Genomic DNA, 17,837 nt, shown 5'->3' with positions numbered 1-17,837 from the left:
CAGAGCAACAGAGAGAATTTTTGAGGGTGCTCAACCAGTGTCATAGATTTAACTTCCTTGAGAATATGTGCAGAACGCCTTTACCACTGATACTGCTGCAATACCCTTAGCACTCAGCTGAAGGGTTAAACTTCAAGAACAGTTTCAGCAATTACTTTTTGTTCTGCTGGCCAATGAACTAAAACTTGTGCTAAAGGGTTTTGGACCATCTCAGTACAAATTCCTGGGATTTATGTTAAGAAGAATCACAGGAAGCTTAATGGCAGGGCTTTTTCAGCCTCGCACTGTCCTCCTCTTCCTCACACCTACATCCAGGGGTCAACGCAGCCACAGCATCCTAGCTCAATACAAGGAAAGGCACCAGACAAACCAACATCCTAAAGAATCTACTCATTGATTTTGTGTAACGAGTAGCCACAGGCTGTCAGAGTCCGAGCTCTGGTCTCACCACGGTCTACTGATCCTCAGCACGTGTTCAAACATCCACTCCTCCTTTGCTCCTTTAAACTGCCTCCATCACCTTCACAGAGTTTACAACAGGGATAGGGCTTGTAATATGGAAACAAACCAACTCCAGAACTCACAAAGTATGATTTTTTAAGAAGGTCATAGTGTTAAAGCATCATATGGGAAAAGAGCATTTTGTTAGAAACAAATATTCACCACAACGCTAATGCAAGCAATGGGATAGTAATTACGGTATGAACCTGGCAACCTCAACATCTGACTAATAACCTGCTGTGAAAACACATCAAACAAGTCACCCGGGCAGCAGAACTGGCCATAAATGGTGGGTGCATCACTCCCCTGGAATGTGCACGAGGTACCATTGATGAAGAAAGCAAATACACTATAAAACTAGCAGGAAGCAGCTGGAGAACTGAGACCATTATGCTGGGGCTTTCCATTACAACTGTTACAACCCAGCCTGAAAACAATGCACTTAGTCTACAGCAAAGCAGTGCTGCCATTAATTTCCCACCTGTAAATTCAGCAAGAGAATCACAAGTATAAACAGTGCGTGCAGTGAGGCTGACACCATATTTACTGAAGATGACAAGGTATGGCCAGGAAGGAAAATAGCATCCAGAATGTAGCAAAGTGATTCAACTTCTGCAGAAATCCCCCATGGAAAAAATAAAAATCCCATCAACCCAGGGAAATAATTGAACAGGTTAAATATAACAAATACGGAAAAAACTGAAAATATGAAAAGCAGGTGAAAAGTATTTATGGAAGATGGTATAAATTTTATGACAAGTAGAAAGCAAAAGGATTGCCATTTTTTCCCCCACTTTTCCTTTTTTGATCTGGCATAAATTTCTCCCCACTGGTCATTGAGTTCCTGCACTCAGCACATGTGGGTTCAAGCTCTCAACTAAAGCTCTCTGTTCTTTAGGCTGCAAAAATTAATTTTAAAAATTTCTAATTAATTTCTCAGTACCGGTGAAGATGGTAATCATAAGCTCCTAAGAATACTCTTCTCACACTGGTCAACATGTAAAGCTCAGCAGAAGAGGAATGTAGCCATTAGTACAACATAGCAGATATGTCAATTTTTCTCATCTTTTAAATCTGATTTCCAAGAACATCTACTGGGCAATGACTGAACAGCCTCATCATAAGATTTCTTTCTTATTTAGATTCTGCTTAAAAGTACAAGATGTATTTTACAATTTTTTTTCCTTACAATAAAAATAATATTTATTAGCATAGCTTTGGTTCTCTTTATCGACACTGAGGATGCTTGAACAAAAATTTCTATAAAGCTGGCAAAAAAACAGTCAAATTATGTGCTGAACACCTGAATAGGTTTACAATTTCATTTTCTGTATCTGTCATAGGAAGCAAGGACAGATGCATCTGTTTGAAGAATTACCATATAGACAGTATTATCTTTAAAATGTTCATTTTTTCCTCAAAATTTGATTGCCAGTGAAATTACAACAGAATTACCTAAACTAGGCTGACATACAGCGACACCTGAAGATGCTTCTGCAGAATAAACCACTACGTAGCCTGTTTAAAACAAAAGATGCAAAACAGATCCATTGATTTCAGTTGTCTGAGAAAAACAAAACCAATCATTGCCTAATGGCTAAAGGAGCACGACATTACAAAAATAACTTGACAGAAAAGTTTAAAATACACGTTTAATAGAGAGAGAGAAAAAAATCATTTTAACTGCTTCCTTCTCATAGCTTGTTAATGTATCTATTTTAATAGTTGGTTTTAAGAACGCTTTGTAGGTAGGAGAGAGACTGGTGCCATTGATGGCTACTAAACAGCTGTTCTATTGCATAGAATGTGTTGCAGTTTTGATGTTTAATTTTTGTAATTAAGGAAAAAGAAACGAACTGTGGAACCGTCTTGGAGAAAGCTATTTAATCAATGGCCTAGAAGTTTGAGAGCAAGGTGTATTCTCTTAACAGCAGATGACTCCATGCCAGGCTACACTGTGGCATGTCTGCTCACAAGAAGTTTCCTAACCGTTAGATGTACTTCTAGGAGACATTACAAGTTCATAACAGTTGGGATTTTCTGAAAAAGAACTTTCTACTACAGATTTACCCACCAGCTCCAGCACCAGGGCATTAAAGCTCATGCATTATTCTTCAGCACCAGTAGATAGGTTAAAATTACATATGTGCAATGGAAAATATGATTCACCTACACAAAGCAAATGCATTTACTTCATCCAACCATACAAGGATATAGAGAATGAACTTAAGTTGTCAAAATTAAGTTCCTCTTTCCAAACTCACTAAAGAGATGGAATGAGTAAAGTGAGACAAAAAGACAGAAAAAGAAAGATTATCACAGACAAAAGACACCATATAATCATAGCTCATCTTGTTTCCTACGCATTATTGGGTCATAAGTTTAACAAAATGTCTCAGGATGATTGCTAAGGAATGATATCCACAGAAAGACAGAAAGTTCAAGATGACACTTGCAGATTAGGAAAGAAAGTAGTAATCTGGCAGATGGAGAAGCACTGAGATTAATTTTTCCTTCCTTTTATTTTCCAAATATGCACATTATAGCAGTCTAATATAAAGCTGAAAAATGTAGAAAGTCCCTCTAGATAGAAATTGAAACCTACAAAACTCAGCTGAAAATAAATTACAACTTCTTAAATCAACCATTGTAAAATTTGACTTTTTTTATTGTGTGTATTAGGTCTTACTCAAAGATAAATTCTATAAGTGGTATGTGATTTGATACACACCACACAATACAGGAAACTGGCTTAAAGAATAAGAACAGACCCATGCAGGCTACCAACATACAGTTTCCAGAGATATCCAAGAAGAGAATCGCAAGTGTCAAACAAGGCCTAGATGCAAGGCTGCAATTTTTACTTCTGGCACTATGTGCCTTTGCACACGTTGTTTTACTTTGTAATGGTAGTTTCTCAGATAATGGAGAGAGCATAAATTGTGAGAGCATGGTATGTGGAGATACAAACTGCTACGCTCTGAAATAGCATACCAACTATCTCAAACTGGTCACCCTGGTTTTCAGGCATCAAAAGTAAGTGGATAATCTGGAGACTCTCATGTCTTACCCAAGAGGCACATTCTGCTTGGAAATTGTCATCATAAAAAGAACAAGAATGTAATCATATGTTCAAGGCAAGTTTTAACGTGTAACTGTGAGAACAGATGTGGAAGAGACAAGAGCAGGAAAAGAGCACCTAATTAGCTAATTGAAAAGTGCATCCTCATGCATATGAAAGCAGTTTGACAAGGAGTCATAAAGTGACATTTCCTAATTTTTCAGTGCTTAAAAATGTAATCATTGCAGAAATTGAAGCATATGCCATCACAAGTATATACACGCAACGTTATCATAAATACAATCATAGTTTGGGTTGGAAGGGACCTTAAAGACCATCTAGTTCCAACCCCCTGCAATGAACAGGGACATCTTCCACTAGATCAGGTTGCTCAGAGCCCCATTCAACATCATCTTGAATGTTTCCAGGGATGAGGCATCTACCATCTCTCTGGGCAACCTGTTCCAGTGTTTCACCACCCTCACTGTACAAACTTTCTTCTATATAGTCTAATCTACCCTCTTTTAGTTTAAAACCATTACCCCTTGTGCTATCCTATACACAGGTTCAAAAGATCTGTTATTCTGGACCAGCTACAAATCAAATACAACACTGTATATGTATTTACACTTTACCGTCAATTTGGAAGTTTTTTGCAAACTCTGTAGCAGTATTAGTATTAGAAGGTTGACAGAAGTGTATTTAATTGCATGCATCATATTTCTGGCAAATTATTTCTGCTTGCAAAAGTTTACTTACACATATGAGCTACAAATATAAGGATTATGAATATGATGAGTATTACAAGGTTTAAAGTTAAGAGAGTATTTTACTTCTTAGCTGTTTTATACCTTTTAAAGGTACAATCTCTGACCAATTACTTCAGTCCAATGCAAGAAAGTTTAGTATGTACCAAGAAAGATTATTTCTAGCTTACAACCTTTTTAACAGCAGACAGTTGATTTTAGTGGGTTGGTTTCAATTGAAATACATTTTGTCTATGTATAGAGTAGTTACACAAAACAAAGCTCACTTCTGAAGTTTAAAAAATGATCCATTTTCTATGTTACCAGGAACTTCTTTGCTAAGTTTAGTATTCATCATAAACATTTCCTACTATTTCAACCATTGTACTAAAAATATATCTCACTGTTCACAAGAGACGTGGTAGCCAATTAATGATGAACAGAACCCTGTGAGAGGCATAGCTCAGCAGTCTCCTGATCACCCCTGCAATTACATTATGCATTAACAATTCCTTAAATTAATACAGGCTTAGAAACGCAAAGCTACTTAAAATGGACTTCTACTCCTTAAGTATCCAGGATCTTTAGACTATTCTACTTGTTTGTTCTTGATATTTTTCCTACAATAACACCCGAACGGGTAAGCTCATAAATGTTAAACTCTTAACAAAACAGAAATGTTTTGGTTATATAAACACACAGTTCTAGTCCAATCTTTAAAAAAAAAAAAAAAAAAAATCAAAGCATTACTTTCTGAATTGTTCTGGACCTCTAATACTCCCAGAAAGGGTAAACAGGACCAAAACATAGCAGCTTTGGCTGCAGGTATTAGTATTTGTTAAAGGTGTGTACACAAGCATATATCCACGCATTCAGAATAGGTAGATCTCAAGTAGAGATCTGAAGCAGAAACAGGATTTATTAATGTGATGACAAAGGTTCGCCATTAGGACCCTTTGGCAAACGGTACACATTCTTGATTAGGAAATACTAGCAACAATCCTCCTGCCACAGAAAAATCTGCTATTTCGTGATTTTGCCTAAAAAGTAAAGTATGCAGTGAGTGGAAACCACCTGTTAAGAAAGTTCTAAGACAAATAGGTAAAACGCAAATTTATATCCAACAAGTTAAGAGAAAGAAGAGCAAAGCTGCCACCCACAATCAGCATTGTAGAGTTGAGACAAAAATATGGAGCAACTCTTCAGCAGTGCAGTAATATATCATAAATTCATGTCTTAAAACATTCTCCTACAAGTGTGAAATAGAATTATTATACAGAACAAAAATTTGTTGCGTTTCCTGGGAGTCACCATAGAAATTATAATTTGGCAGCTGTGACATTTCTTGTGTTTAGAATTTTTAAAAAAATTATAGTGAAAGCATGTGAAAAGCTAGCATTTACTTAATTACTTTTTTGAGAGGAAAATTTAAAAATTACTCAAATTATACCATCAGTTTCAACCCAGGCTTCAGAACAAATGACTAAATTGGATGTTTGCCAAGTTAGTTGTAAACTCAAGACCTTTAGTGAAAAAGTCACAGCAACTCAGCCAGAGCACGGGGTTGGAAAAGACAACCTTGGGAGGTCCCTTCCAACCTCACCTGTTCTGTGAGTCTGACACTGCTTAAGCGCATCAACATTCAACTCAATTCTTAGCCAGTATTTAGAGTCTGGGGACTAGACTTTCCCCTGCTCCTCATTATTATATGTGAATGTTGTTAATATGAGTGAGTGTTAATACAGTGAGTGCTAAAGGAAGTAACTGTTTATCCTTAATAATTTATCGTCACTGGTTTAGGACTGTGGAATGGCCTGTAAAGTGATCTAAAGATGTCGGTGACCTTAAAATGAAGTATTGAGATAGCTCATTGAAGCTTAATAGGCAAATGTAGCTTGAAAAGGCAAAAAAGTTCTTGTATGGTGAATGCTTCATTTCTAGAATTATCAATCTGGCACTAAGAAATAAATCCCTATGTTACAATTTATTAATGGAAAATTTATAGGAATAAATAAGCACTGCAAAATACTACTTAATTTTTGCTATGTTTGCAGCCAATTTGGCTTCTAGCTAAAACTCCACAAAACAAGAAAGGATGCACTATTGTGTCACCGAGGAAGCCTGCACTGCAAAAATGCATAGAATAAATTTGCAAAGGGCAGACTTTCCAGTGCTGCTATGCAACATATGTAATGACAAGTGCATTTAGGGAAAAGTGTATACTTAAGTGTTAAGATGGTCTATGAGTAGGACCAGTTTAGATTCAAATGAACCACAGAATTCTAAACAGCACAAGCTCCTGACTTGAGACCTACTGCAGAGCACTGCAAAGAGCTATGTGCTTCTGAGTATTCAAATGGATGCAGCCTTCCAAGAACACTAAAAAAACCACCCAACCTTTAAATTATCACATCCTTTTTGTGTTAAGTCTGAAGGATAACATTTGCTTTCAATCAGCTTTCTCTACCATTCATGTTCCTTCTTGCACTTCAAAAATATAGCTGCCTTTGTCTGAAGCCAGACTTACAGAATAAACATGTATTACCAGCAGCGCAAGAGGCCTCTCCAGCACTCACTAAGTTTCCAACATGCAGCTGCACAAAAGAATTAGCAAAATCTCAGATCATTGCATTTATCCTCTATCCTCCTTCATCTCCTCTGAATATGGTCCTTATCCAAATTACATATCAATACACAAAGTTTTATTATGGAACAAGATGAAACACATAGGTGGTGCATAACAAGCATAGTTTCAAGAACTAGTAAGGTTGTGACATACAAAAAGTATGTAAACTACATTTTTTTCAATGACTGTTCAGAATCATTACTGAGTGTGTTAGAAGTTTGTTTGACAGCATTTCCATTTCAAATATACATAAAGATTATAAAATGAAACACATGACAAATATTCCTAAAAACCAAAGTCATTGCTGGTTATTTATATTTTAAAAATACAATGTCATGTAACAATAACAGATACATCCTGGTATTCTTTTAAGTGGCAGATATCAGCAGGGAAGGACTTTTTCTTCCCTGTTTGCATTACAGTACTTTATTTTAATCAATTTATTTAGGTGTTTCACAACTTCACTTTCATATATTGCTCATGTGTTTCTGAGTTATGTAAACATCAGTCACGCCTTTGTCTATCTTCAGCTAGAAATCAAGCCAACCTTCATACCATCATAAATCATCACTGCTACTGTCCACATATAAGCTTAAATACATATATATTTTTTAATCTGGGCAACTATAAACTGAGACTAGAAAGCTCAGGGTTTTTTATAGACCAAGATGAATTTCTGACTTTTGGGAGTTTTTATTTCTCAGTGTGGCATTCTGGACCCGCCTCACTTCTGCATTCAGGACACCATCTCAGAACCTTCGATGAACTTCATGGTATGTCATCCACTGAGCAGCAAGATGCACAGGCCTTAGTGCTCAATGAGATTAGAGTATCAGAAAAATCACTTTAATTTTGTATGCCCCAAAAGGAGTGCTGCTTGTAGGTGACATTCCTGTAGGGCCATCGCCAAATCTGCAGTTTTATCCCATCTGGAGTAACTTGACGAAGGCATCCTTTCTTCCATGAAGAAATTCTGGGGGAACCTTGTATCTATCTTTGAAGTAGACTTAATAACAGAAGGGTGGGGTCTCACACTGTGAGTGCTGGATTGCGTGTTGCTATATGCAGCTACTCGAGAATTAACTGTCCTCCCAGGAATGGAAGGACTCTGTGCCTCTTAGCAAAGCCTGATGGCTTCTTAGTCCCTGAAAGACAAGTACTATTCACAGCAGAGAAAGATTATCTGAGCCTGGGAAAGTTTTGTCAGTGGGGTAAACACTTGGCATATTAGAAGGAATGAACTGTGCCACATGTGCACCTTAAACCACTTGTGACTCAGTTGACTAAATAAAGACTGCATCAAATTGCAGACAGAACTGAATTCCCATTTAGTTGAAGGACAAAAATTCAGTGATAAAGGAACTGCATCCTGATTTTTTGGGCTTTAAACCTGTTTTATAGATCTATGTTATTTATATATATATATACACAACACTTATCAGACTCAACTATGGTAATATTGTTCTTGAACAAGGCACATTTTCTTGATAAGTAATTTTAAAAAGTCGGTACATCAACAATCAGGTAAGAATGCAACTTGACAAAATGATATTCTGTTTTCAAGAGATCAACTGTCTTACATTTATTTCATTAAAGCTGTTATACAATTACAAGCCCATGCATTTCATAAAAATCTGAACTTATAATTGTTATGGAACAAAATAAATAAAGCATATACAGAAATTTCTGGGTATCCAAGTGGACTGGTTAGTCTGGAGGAGTATTATTTGCAACATATGGGCAGTAGCATTGACATTTTCATGTGATCTTTTCTCTCTCTCTCTTCCTCCTCCACTCCACACCTTCTGAAGATAAATCACAGTTGAATAACTCTATGGATTAAGTCCTAGACATAAGCTCATAGTTGAATCCAGAATTTCACTTTTATGCATTTATGGTACATCTTTTTATACTGTTATTAAAAAACATAAAATAAATTAACTACATTTTTAAAATGTAGCCAGTATAGCTATTTTGAAAAACATCATTTATCCATTTAATAAGCTGACAAAATTAATTTCTGTCTACTTAAATTCTTTTTTATGGTTACAAGGTAATTCTTCTAACTCCTGAATGCCTATTCTAGAAAATTTAGGTATTTATGTTGAATGAAACTGTTGGAGGAATCAGAGAAGCTGCAACAGATTAACAAAAAATAAATACTATAGATAGTATTTAAAAGGCACACAAATACTTCAAACACATACAGTTTCAAATCTTTATTGTTTTAAAATTCTACATGTCTTTTACAATTACAATAGTTTGTTACTTAAATGACTCTTGTATGGTTAATGTACAATGAGTTTTTTCCTGAAACTCAACCATGAAATACAATTTCATCAATATGATTTTTCTAAATAGATTAATACAAGATTTCTGTTTTGTTGGGAAGAACAAGTGCTTCACTTTGAACAAACAGCACAGGTGTCTTCCCTTCAGAATCTCTGTGATCAATCCATCGAAAGTGCTTTTGAAGATTGCAGATCTAACTGTGACTGATTTTCAAAATCAGTCTATCAAATTACAAGGTTTCTTTTTAACATTAAAGACCATTTTCATGTAATGAAACAAGTTGCAGTAGTTATTTTTATTCATCTACTGAGGCAAACTCATGTTGAAGAAAAATTATATGATTATCTGCATGCAATGAACACTCCTCTTTAAATAGCTGATGAATTTTACACATATAAAGAATCTGTTAAAGAGTGCAAGTACTTTGATAATGATTTCACAAAAGGACGTATGCTGGTAATAATGGTAACTAACATTTAACATCTAAATACAAGCTAATGTATATTTAACAGGCAATTAACATGGCCAACAAACCATGTTTCATGTGGTTGCCCTTTGAGAAAATGAACTCATTTGGTCCACACTCCTAAAGTTATCTGGGTAAAAAAACTGCAACAGTTAGGGCCAGAGTTTTTGATGAAATTCTTGTTTCTAAAATGTGACCAGTTAAAAAGTAAAAGCAGTATATCAATGACGTATCTTGTCACATGACCTCAGTATAAAAAGATGGCCTCATATTTGGAGCGATGAACGAGAACTGAAGGACAAGTCAAAAAAGAATGAAGACAGAATGAATAAAATTTTGTTGTGTTATACTTTCTTGTTCCATGGTACTGCTTTCACTCTGTAGAATTTTGTACCCAAAGGAACTTTAAATCTGTTTTGTGCCTACAAAAAAAAAAAAAACAATTACATTAGAAATGTGAGTTTATTCCTCTTATTTTTATATTTTTAAGCAGAAACTGATTCCCACCCCTCAGCATTTACAAGACCCTTTGGAGTCTGCCAAGGTTCTGGGCAGTATGGACACAACTACCCCTGTCACTGCTCACGTGCTCTTTTTTCCAGTTCCCCTTCTCTTGCTATTCACTGAATAAAAACCGGAGCAGGAATGGGAGAACCTGGGACAATTTTAATCTCATTCATTATGCAGAGACTACTTTTAATAATTGTTACAAACATTAGATATGATTTGCTTGTCTATTAATTTTATCAGATGATTTTCCATTAGTATTTCTTTACCTTTTTTGCCTGGCAATATTCTTTCTCCATCACTTTTCCTAGCACCCAAGGTCTCCTAGATGCACCTGAAGCTAAAGAGAGAATATATTTATTATTTTAAATAGTCAGCTACAGGTAACGGGATAATACATTCAATATGGTTAAAGACTATTTGCTAAAATTATTTCATTGATAGCAGCAATTCTTAAAAAAACTTTTTAAAATAAATTAACAAAAATTAAATAAGTGTGATATCAAGTCAGGTCATTGGCATTTTCAAACAAAAAATATTGATTTTTTCAGTTTAATTTTTGTTTTAAAAGCTAACATTAGAAAACACAAAAGCAAATCAAAACTGAAATTGATTTAATGATTCTAAATTACTCTCATCAACCAAGCTTGACCTTTTAGTCTGATTTAAGACAAGAATTTCTTGAAGTACTTCAAAGAATAGAAAGTCTTCTGTACTCAGCTGTTATTACTGCCCTTAGTGAAACATTTCATTATTTCTCTGTGTTAGTGATGGAAATTAGTTACTCATAAATAATCATTTTAAAGTCATAGAAGTCTGCTAGTTTTGATTGCAGCCTTCTAAGAGTACCTGATACTGTCCAGAAAGCAGAAAAGTAAAAAAACTCAATAATAAACTGACAGATCAAAAAAGCAACAGTGGGCATAAACTTTCAGCTTGTAGCCATTTCTGTAACAGTAAGGAAATGCATATGGGTCTTGTTTTTCAAGAAATTATACCTATTTTACTTGCTTTACTCTTTTCTAACTATCACTAATCATGCCATGAAGAAAACTTCAAAACAGACAGAAGGAACAGCTCACATATGCTCTGCATAATACTAAAATCAGTGCTTTTCTAAGCATGACTATTTATGAGATACAGTATCTAGTGACTAGAACATGAGTCACTCAAGAACCAGAGTTTGAAATTTTAATCTTACCCTTCAAGTTTAATCTGGCTATTGACAATGGAACAGATTCTGTCTACTCCACACTCCTACAAATCAGCACAAAATATTCACATCTGGCATGAACGCTCTACAACTAACATTTAAATTACAAAAAACCCTTAGTTTGTTTTTAAATTTGCTTGGCTGACAGACTTCATTGATCTAACAAAGATAGAAAGAGGCAGGGTTTTTCTCCTTACGTTTGCGGATGAAAACTTCTGTATCCCGAAGATAAGGGACAACACAGAAACCATGCAGTCCTCAACCAATTTCAGTGTTGTCATAGCATTCTAAGTGCTCTTAATGTACACAGAGACAACCTGTAACAGCCTACATTCCTGACAAGACTGTAAGTGGATCTATACAGAATTATTAACTTGATATGTACACATTAGTATAAAAGGCCAGATTTAGATGCAATATTTTGGCAGCCCTTAAAACAATAACTTGCAGTACCTAGGTCCACACCAATTTTAATTTATCACAAACAATAAAAGTGTTCTGGGTTTCATTTTTCTCACTTCCTTGATGCAGAAACAGAATCAAGACATGGTTTCCTGAAGTACTGAGCAAGAGACAAATGTGCTCCTAAAGCAAATGGTAAGCCCACGTTGTTTTTATGTGCAGTCTTCTCAAATTTGAGAATTCCTTCCTTTGATAAGGAATGGAGCAAGCCAAATCCATTTGAAAGCAGACAGGTCAGTGAATTGTGTACTCAGAGTAATATACAAACTGACAGGGCTTTTAACTTATATATGTAAACCAACAGTAAGAACTTCAATCATTTTTCACATAGTTATGTACGCACTACTAATGCCATAGTTCAGAATGTGTTACATCTGTAAGAGGGGAGTTCTTCCTGTACATTTGTCAAAACACACATGGTACAGATCCTTCAGCAGTCTAAGAATTCAGTTACAGCTTGGTGGTCTTCTGTAGACTACACAATTATTTAAGAGCTATCATATTTCATCATAACCGAAATCCACGAGTCTGCTCACTGAAAATAAGTTGACAGCTTCTGACATGCAATAACATATAGAAACTTCAACTGATAAATAAGAATTAATACAAAATTTTCTTTTGATGCATGTACTCAGACATTTCTGCCAAGTTGGGTACATGGGTTGGTTTGCAAAAACTACATGTGACAGTTTAAAGATGTTTACATGGATCTATTTTGTATAGCACATTGTTTAGTGCAAAATATTGTTATTTCTCCTCATTTAAAAAAAATAATACTTCAATTTAACTAAGTTTATATAGCTGCCAAAAACAGTCAGTGAAAAACCTGAAGATTAAGGGATGAAAAATGCAAATGCGCCATCAACCTGGACATAAGCAAAACTTACAGAAACTGTTATCTGAAAAATTATCAGTCCTTCTAAACACCATTTAAATTGGGTGCAAAAACTTTATCAGCAAAAATCATTGCTTGCAAATTGCCATATACTGTGGTCTGTATTTTCTTATTTCAGACATGTACTTGGGTTCATAATTCCAGTCACTTTGCAGAAGATGTGCTACAGAGAAAACAAATTTTATCCAAAGACAACCTTCAAAGAACATCATAAAATCAGGTATTAAAAAATAGGAACAGAGAATGCAGGTTTGACAGAAATGTTGAGTCTTGTATTTTCTTTCCTCATCAAAAAAGACATTGAAAACATAAATCCACATGAAAAAGAGGCCCAAGACCTAGAGAATTATACATTATTATTCATGCTACCGAATAGCTAAGCAGCCTGATGGGAACGTTTAACCCTATGGACATGTTAGCATACTTTGTGCGTGCAGTGTATGTACAAAATTGGTATCTTCCCTCTTTTTCTAAGACTTTCTCTGAAAATGCAGATATTTTCCCCTATTTTTCCAAGATGTTAACATCTATACAAATTTTTTATTTAAAATGTTCTGCCTTGAAAAATGTTTAGCATCAAGCTGCGTGGTGCAGTCAACACAGTGGAGTGAAAGGATGCCATCCAGAGGGACCATGACCAGCTGGAGAGGTGGGCCCATGCAAACCTCATGAAGTCCAACAAGGCCAAGGGCAAGGTTCTGCACCTGGGTTGGGGCAACTCCAGGCAGAAATACAGGCTGGGGGATGAGTGGGCTTAGAGCAGCCCTGAGGAGGACAACTTGAGGGTACTGGTGGATGGAAAACTGACTGTGAGCCAGCAATGTGCAGTCACAGCCCAGAAAGCCAGCTGTATCCTGGGCTGCATCAAGAGAAGTGTGGCCAGCAGGTCAAGAGAGGGGATTCTACCCCTCTACTCTGCTCTTGTGAGACCCCACCTGGGAATACTGTGTCCAGCTCTGGGGCCCCCAAAAGAAGAAAGAAATGGACCTGCTTGAGCTGGTCCACAGGAGGGCCACAAAGATGATCAGGGGGCTGGAGCACCTTCCCTATGAAGACAGGCTGAAAGAATCGGGGTTGTTCAACCTGGAGACAAGAAGGCTCCAGGGAGACCTTACAGCAAACTTCCAGTACCTAAAGGGGGCCTACAAGAAAGATGGGAAGGGACTTTTTATAAGGGATGGAGTGACAGAACAAACTGAAAGAGGGTAGATTTAAATTAGATATAAGAAATGCTTTACTGTGAGGGTGGTGAGACACTGGAACAGGTTGCCCAGAGAAGCTGTGGCTGCTCCCTCCCTGGAAATGTTCAAGGCCAGGTTGGACGGGGCTTTGAGCAATCTGGTCTAGTGGAAGATGTCCCTGCCCATGGCAGGGGGGCTGGAACTAGATGATCTTTAAAGTCCCTTCCAACCCAAACCATTCTATGGTTCTATGCAAACAAACAGCAAAAGCTACAAAGATAGCTGATAGCCATCTGTATTACAGGCTTCTCATATTTATCACATATATATTTATAAAGTCACTAAATGTTAGAAAGTTAAGAGTGTTATTTGTAGGAGAAAGTAATAATTGAAAGTAATATGACACTTACCACACTCACCTGGTTTGAGATCCAGTGCAGCAAGAGATTCTGAGTGCAAGAAATACAAGGTTGGACTAACAGTAAACAATACATAGTTGTCATGCCTTTCGTCCAAGATTATGAGAACTAAATCGCCAACCTGAAAACTGGAAAAGAAAAAAATAAAAATCAAAGAACTTCACTAAAAAAAGCACAGAATTTAATAACTACATTAATTACACTACAATTTTTTCCCAAGTATTGCACAAACTAAGTCGTAGCTGAACAGCAGTACAGACATTTCTGCTTATGTCAACTCAGTACATTTTGTTTTCTGAAGTCAACAAAACTACCTTTTAAAAAAGTGGTTTTGAAATTTTCTTCTACACCTATCAGCTTGAATTATTTTTTTCAAAAGAACTGATGGTTTTCCTTTAAAATATAAACAGAAGTACCTAACAAAATACTAACGTTTCAATTTTATATTATTTTTATTCACCCATACTTATGGTAATGATCACTGTTACTGTGCTCACAAACACTTTTGAACTAAAGTCAATTTGAACACTGAAAACTACAGCAAAACTTTTATATAGCTATTCAGTTTTAAAATTTTAAGCACACAGGACAAAGAAGGGATGAAGTGTTCATCTTTGATCAAAGGGTTAAAAGCAAAAGAAATACCATGGTGACTTTACATAAAAGATTTCAAAAATCTGTTTCTTCCTGATGCCAGGATAACACAAGAAGTCACCCAGTTCACGTGCCAAGTTTCAGTAACAGAATTCAGAGAACTTTTTCTGTCTCCAACTTCTGTTTCACAGTGCAAGTGTGCTGAAATTAAATTATTTGCCCATTAATGAAATGAAGTCTAAACCAGCTACAAATTAAGCATTAGACCATGAGAGGGCTCTAAGAATAAATATTACTACTATGAGGATGGCAGAGGAAGTGACAAAGGAAGTGGAAAACTCTTCTCCATAAAAGGAGACCGCAGATACATAGATAGAGATAAATAGGTAAATCTAGAAGGATATTTAGCTCATCTTCTTTAAAGTTCACTTTCAGATTAAATAAACAATACACCAAGTTCTTCTGCCTGGACTGATTATGATGACAGACTAGACAGACTTAAAGACATCTCTACTGGACAGATGAATTCTTTCATGACATTTTCCTCAAAGACTACCAAGAGAGTTGCCAGAATATTCAGATGCTTATAGAAAAAGCTGATTCTGCACATACTGACCTTGTTACAATAAAAATGCCATTTGGTGTAAATCAGAAAACATTACAGGCATAACCTCTGTTGGGTTTTTTTTGAAGAAGATTTTGTATATTACTCAATATCAGACTGATAAATTACTTAACAGAAAGCTACAGACAAAGCTTTAATATTTTGCAAGAATACTTCTTTTTCCAGCAACAATTCTACATGCAGCTGGTAAGATTGCTATCTAATAAAATATTTGAGTTAATTTAACTGCATTCTGTCAAACTAAGCCAAAAATTTTGATGACCAGGAAGGTAAAACTTATCTTGAAATATAAAGGAGCACTACGCATATTCTGAGTGAACAGAATTCCTCCCAATTTCTCTTAGCGTGATTTCAAGAAGGTTACAGATAAACAGTAATTGAAAAGAAAGCTCTGGGAAGATTCTAGAAATCTCATTAGGTATTATCCTTATGAACTCTATAAAGAAAGGCACAGAACTCAAGAAAGCTGCTGACAAACAGAATTCAGAAAGGCCTTTTTTTATTTTAAAAAAGAGTTTATAAAATTTATGTCCCAATGGGGTGGTTTGGTAACTGACACCTAAACTATAGAGATTACCTGTATATCTTTTCACCACAGAGCAAGAACAGAAGAATTGTGACCTTCTTTAACTACATACTTATTATTTAAGGTATATCTATCTGTTTGTATGAAAACTAACATGTACTTACTCTCTAATTGCTATTTTTTCAGAATGTCTTGAGGATACTGATGACATGCTCTGGGACATCTGTAAGAAAAGAGAAAAGCTATAGAGTATTGGCAACCCATCATGAAATGTACATTGCAGGTAACTATATGGTTAAGATAAATCATATATTATTGATCCCAAAAAGTGCCTATTCTTGTAGATCTTACATTCAGTCAAGAAGACAGCATACTTCTCTGTCATCCTTTTCTGTAGCAGGTTTGTTTGGTTGTGGTTCTGGTGGTTTGGTTTTGGTTGTTTTGTTGGTTTTGTTCAGTTGTTTTTTTTTCCACATAGCTACAAGTCACTTATGTAAGAACTTCCTTAAATAAGTAACTTCCCCCTCATTATTTAAACTGAGAAGTGCTTTCCACATGAGTGCCAGCGAAGATTTGTTCTGATAATATACAAGACCCATGATACATCTGTGCACTCTAACACAGAAGTCACTGGCATTCTGAAAAAGGCTGATGGTAGGTTAAATATGTTTATTAAAATTAAACTCTGGATGTTGAACTCAATATGATCTCTCAGTTTTACTAAGGACTGTCACATAATCTAAAGTTTACTATGATAGACAGAACAGCATTCCCTGGAATAAAACTGGAGTAAAATTTATTAAGACCAAACAAATTATATAATTCTTATTTACTATATGCATGATTTTCGTCTTGAGTTGTTTAAAATTAATTAATACTGACACATGAATCAACTTCAACAGGATAAACTAGATCTAAAAATGAATGTAAGTACATACACTTTCTACAGTAAGTGTGATAAGAAATGAAAATGGGTAATGCTACTTCATATCTACAAAGGGATACATAGCCCACCTACAGACAAGTAGATAGAGAGGCTGATCTGATGTAAACGTATACATTTCATTACCCTTTGGTAACTTCCTTACAGAAAACAATAATTGCCCTGGAGAAACTCTGACTTGCAGTTTTTCCATACGTTCCTACTTCCTGGTCCATTTATGCATGCTGTTCAAATCTAGATTACTCATACTTGAAGTTTAGCACATGATTTTTCAGCTGTAACTGAAATATTGTTACCTACAGCATATTTCCTACTGTCAGTCTCCCCCTCCTCCAGTTTCCTGAAAACAGTATCAGCCTGTCTTAATATGAGCTTGAAGCCTATTCACAGCTTGTTTTCTTTATTTCTTCAGAAAATGAGTCCAAACTGAGTCTCATACAACACAAAAAGCTCTCAACTTCTGATAACAATTTCAGTAGCTTTCTTTATGGTGTCCAACTTGAGATTTTTTTTTTTTTTTTTCGGTTAGAAACTAGATTTCTTTGACTTATTCACATTTTACTTTAATTTCCTGAAAAAGTTGCAGCTAACATGCAAGTTGTCAAATGCATGTAATTTGCTTAGATTGTGTTCGCAAAAGCATTTTAGAGTTCTCTTCAGATGTTAAGACCAAAATTTTTTTCATTTTTTTTTTTAAAACTGTTAAATTAAAATGCAAACTAGCTTGGTTTCTGTACTTTTCATTAATTTCTAATTTTAAGAAAAACAGAACAAATTGGA

The 17,837-nt window shown here is 35.6% G+C and overlaps 1 protein-coding gene across 2 annotated transcripts in view; it reads right to left on the bottom strand.

The window, feature by feature from the left end:
- Nucleotides 1-9,128: 9,128 nt before the first annotated feature.
- The window catches only part of RB1CC1 (RB1 inducible coiled-coil 1), a 76,626-nt gene continuing 67,917 nt past the window's right edge, over nt 9,129-17,837 (bottom strand). Inside the window, exons 21-24 of one of the 2 annotated variants that reach the window (XM_074898961.1) lie at nt 16,279-16,337; nt 14,361-14,497; nt 10,469-10,539; nt 9,129-10,114 (exon numbers count right to left, since the gene is read on the bottom strand). In XM_074898961.1, the coding sequence (XP_074755062.1) occupies nt 10,037-10,114; nt 10,469-10,539; nt 14,361-14,497; nt 16,279-16,337 (345 nt within the window). In that variant the 3' untranslated portion in view covers nt 9,129-10,036. The remainder of the gene's footprint in view (nt 10,115-10,468; nt 10,540-14,360; nt 14,498-16,278; nt 16,338-17,837) is intronic. The other variant, XM_074898962.1, reaches the window with a different exon arrangement.

The sequence above is a fragment of the Athene noctua genome, chromosome 2 (genome assembly GCF_965140245.1).
Source record: "Athene noctua chromosome 2, bAthNoc1.hap1.1, whole genome shotgun sequence".
Taxonomy (NCBI): domain Eukaryota; kingdom Metazoa; phylum Chordata; class Aves; order Strigiformes; family Strigidae; genus Athene; species Athene noctua.
Note: the sequence above shows the minus strand (reverse complement) of the source record. Positions and strands in the feature narration are given on the sequence as shown.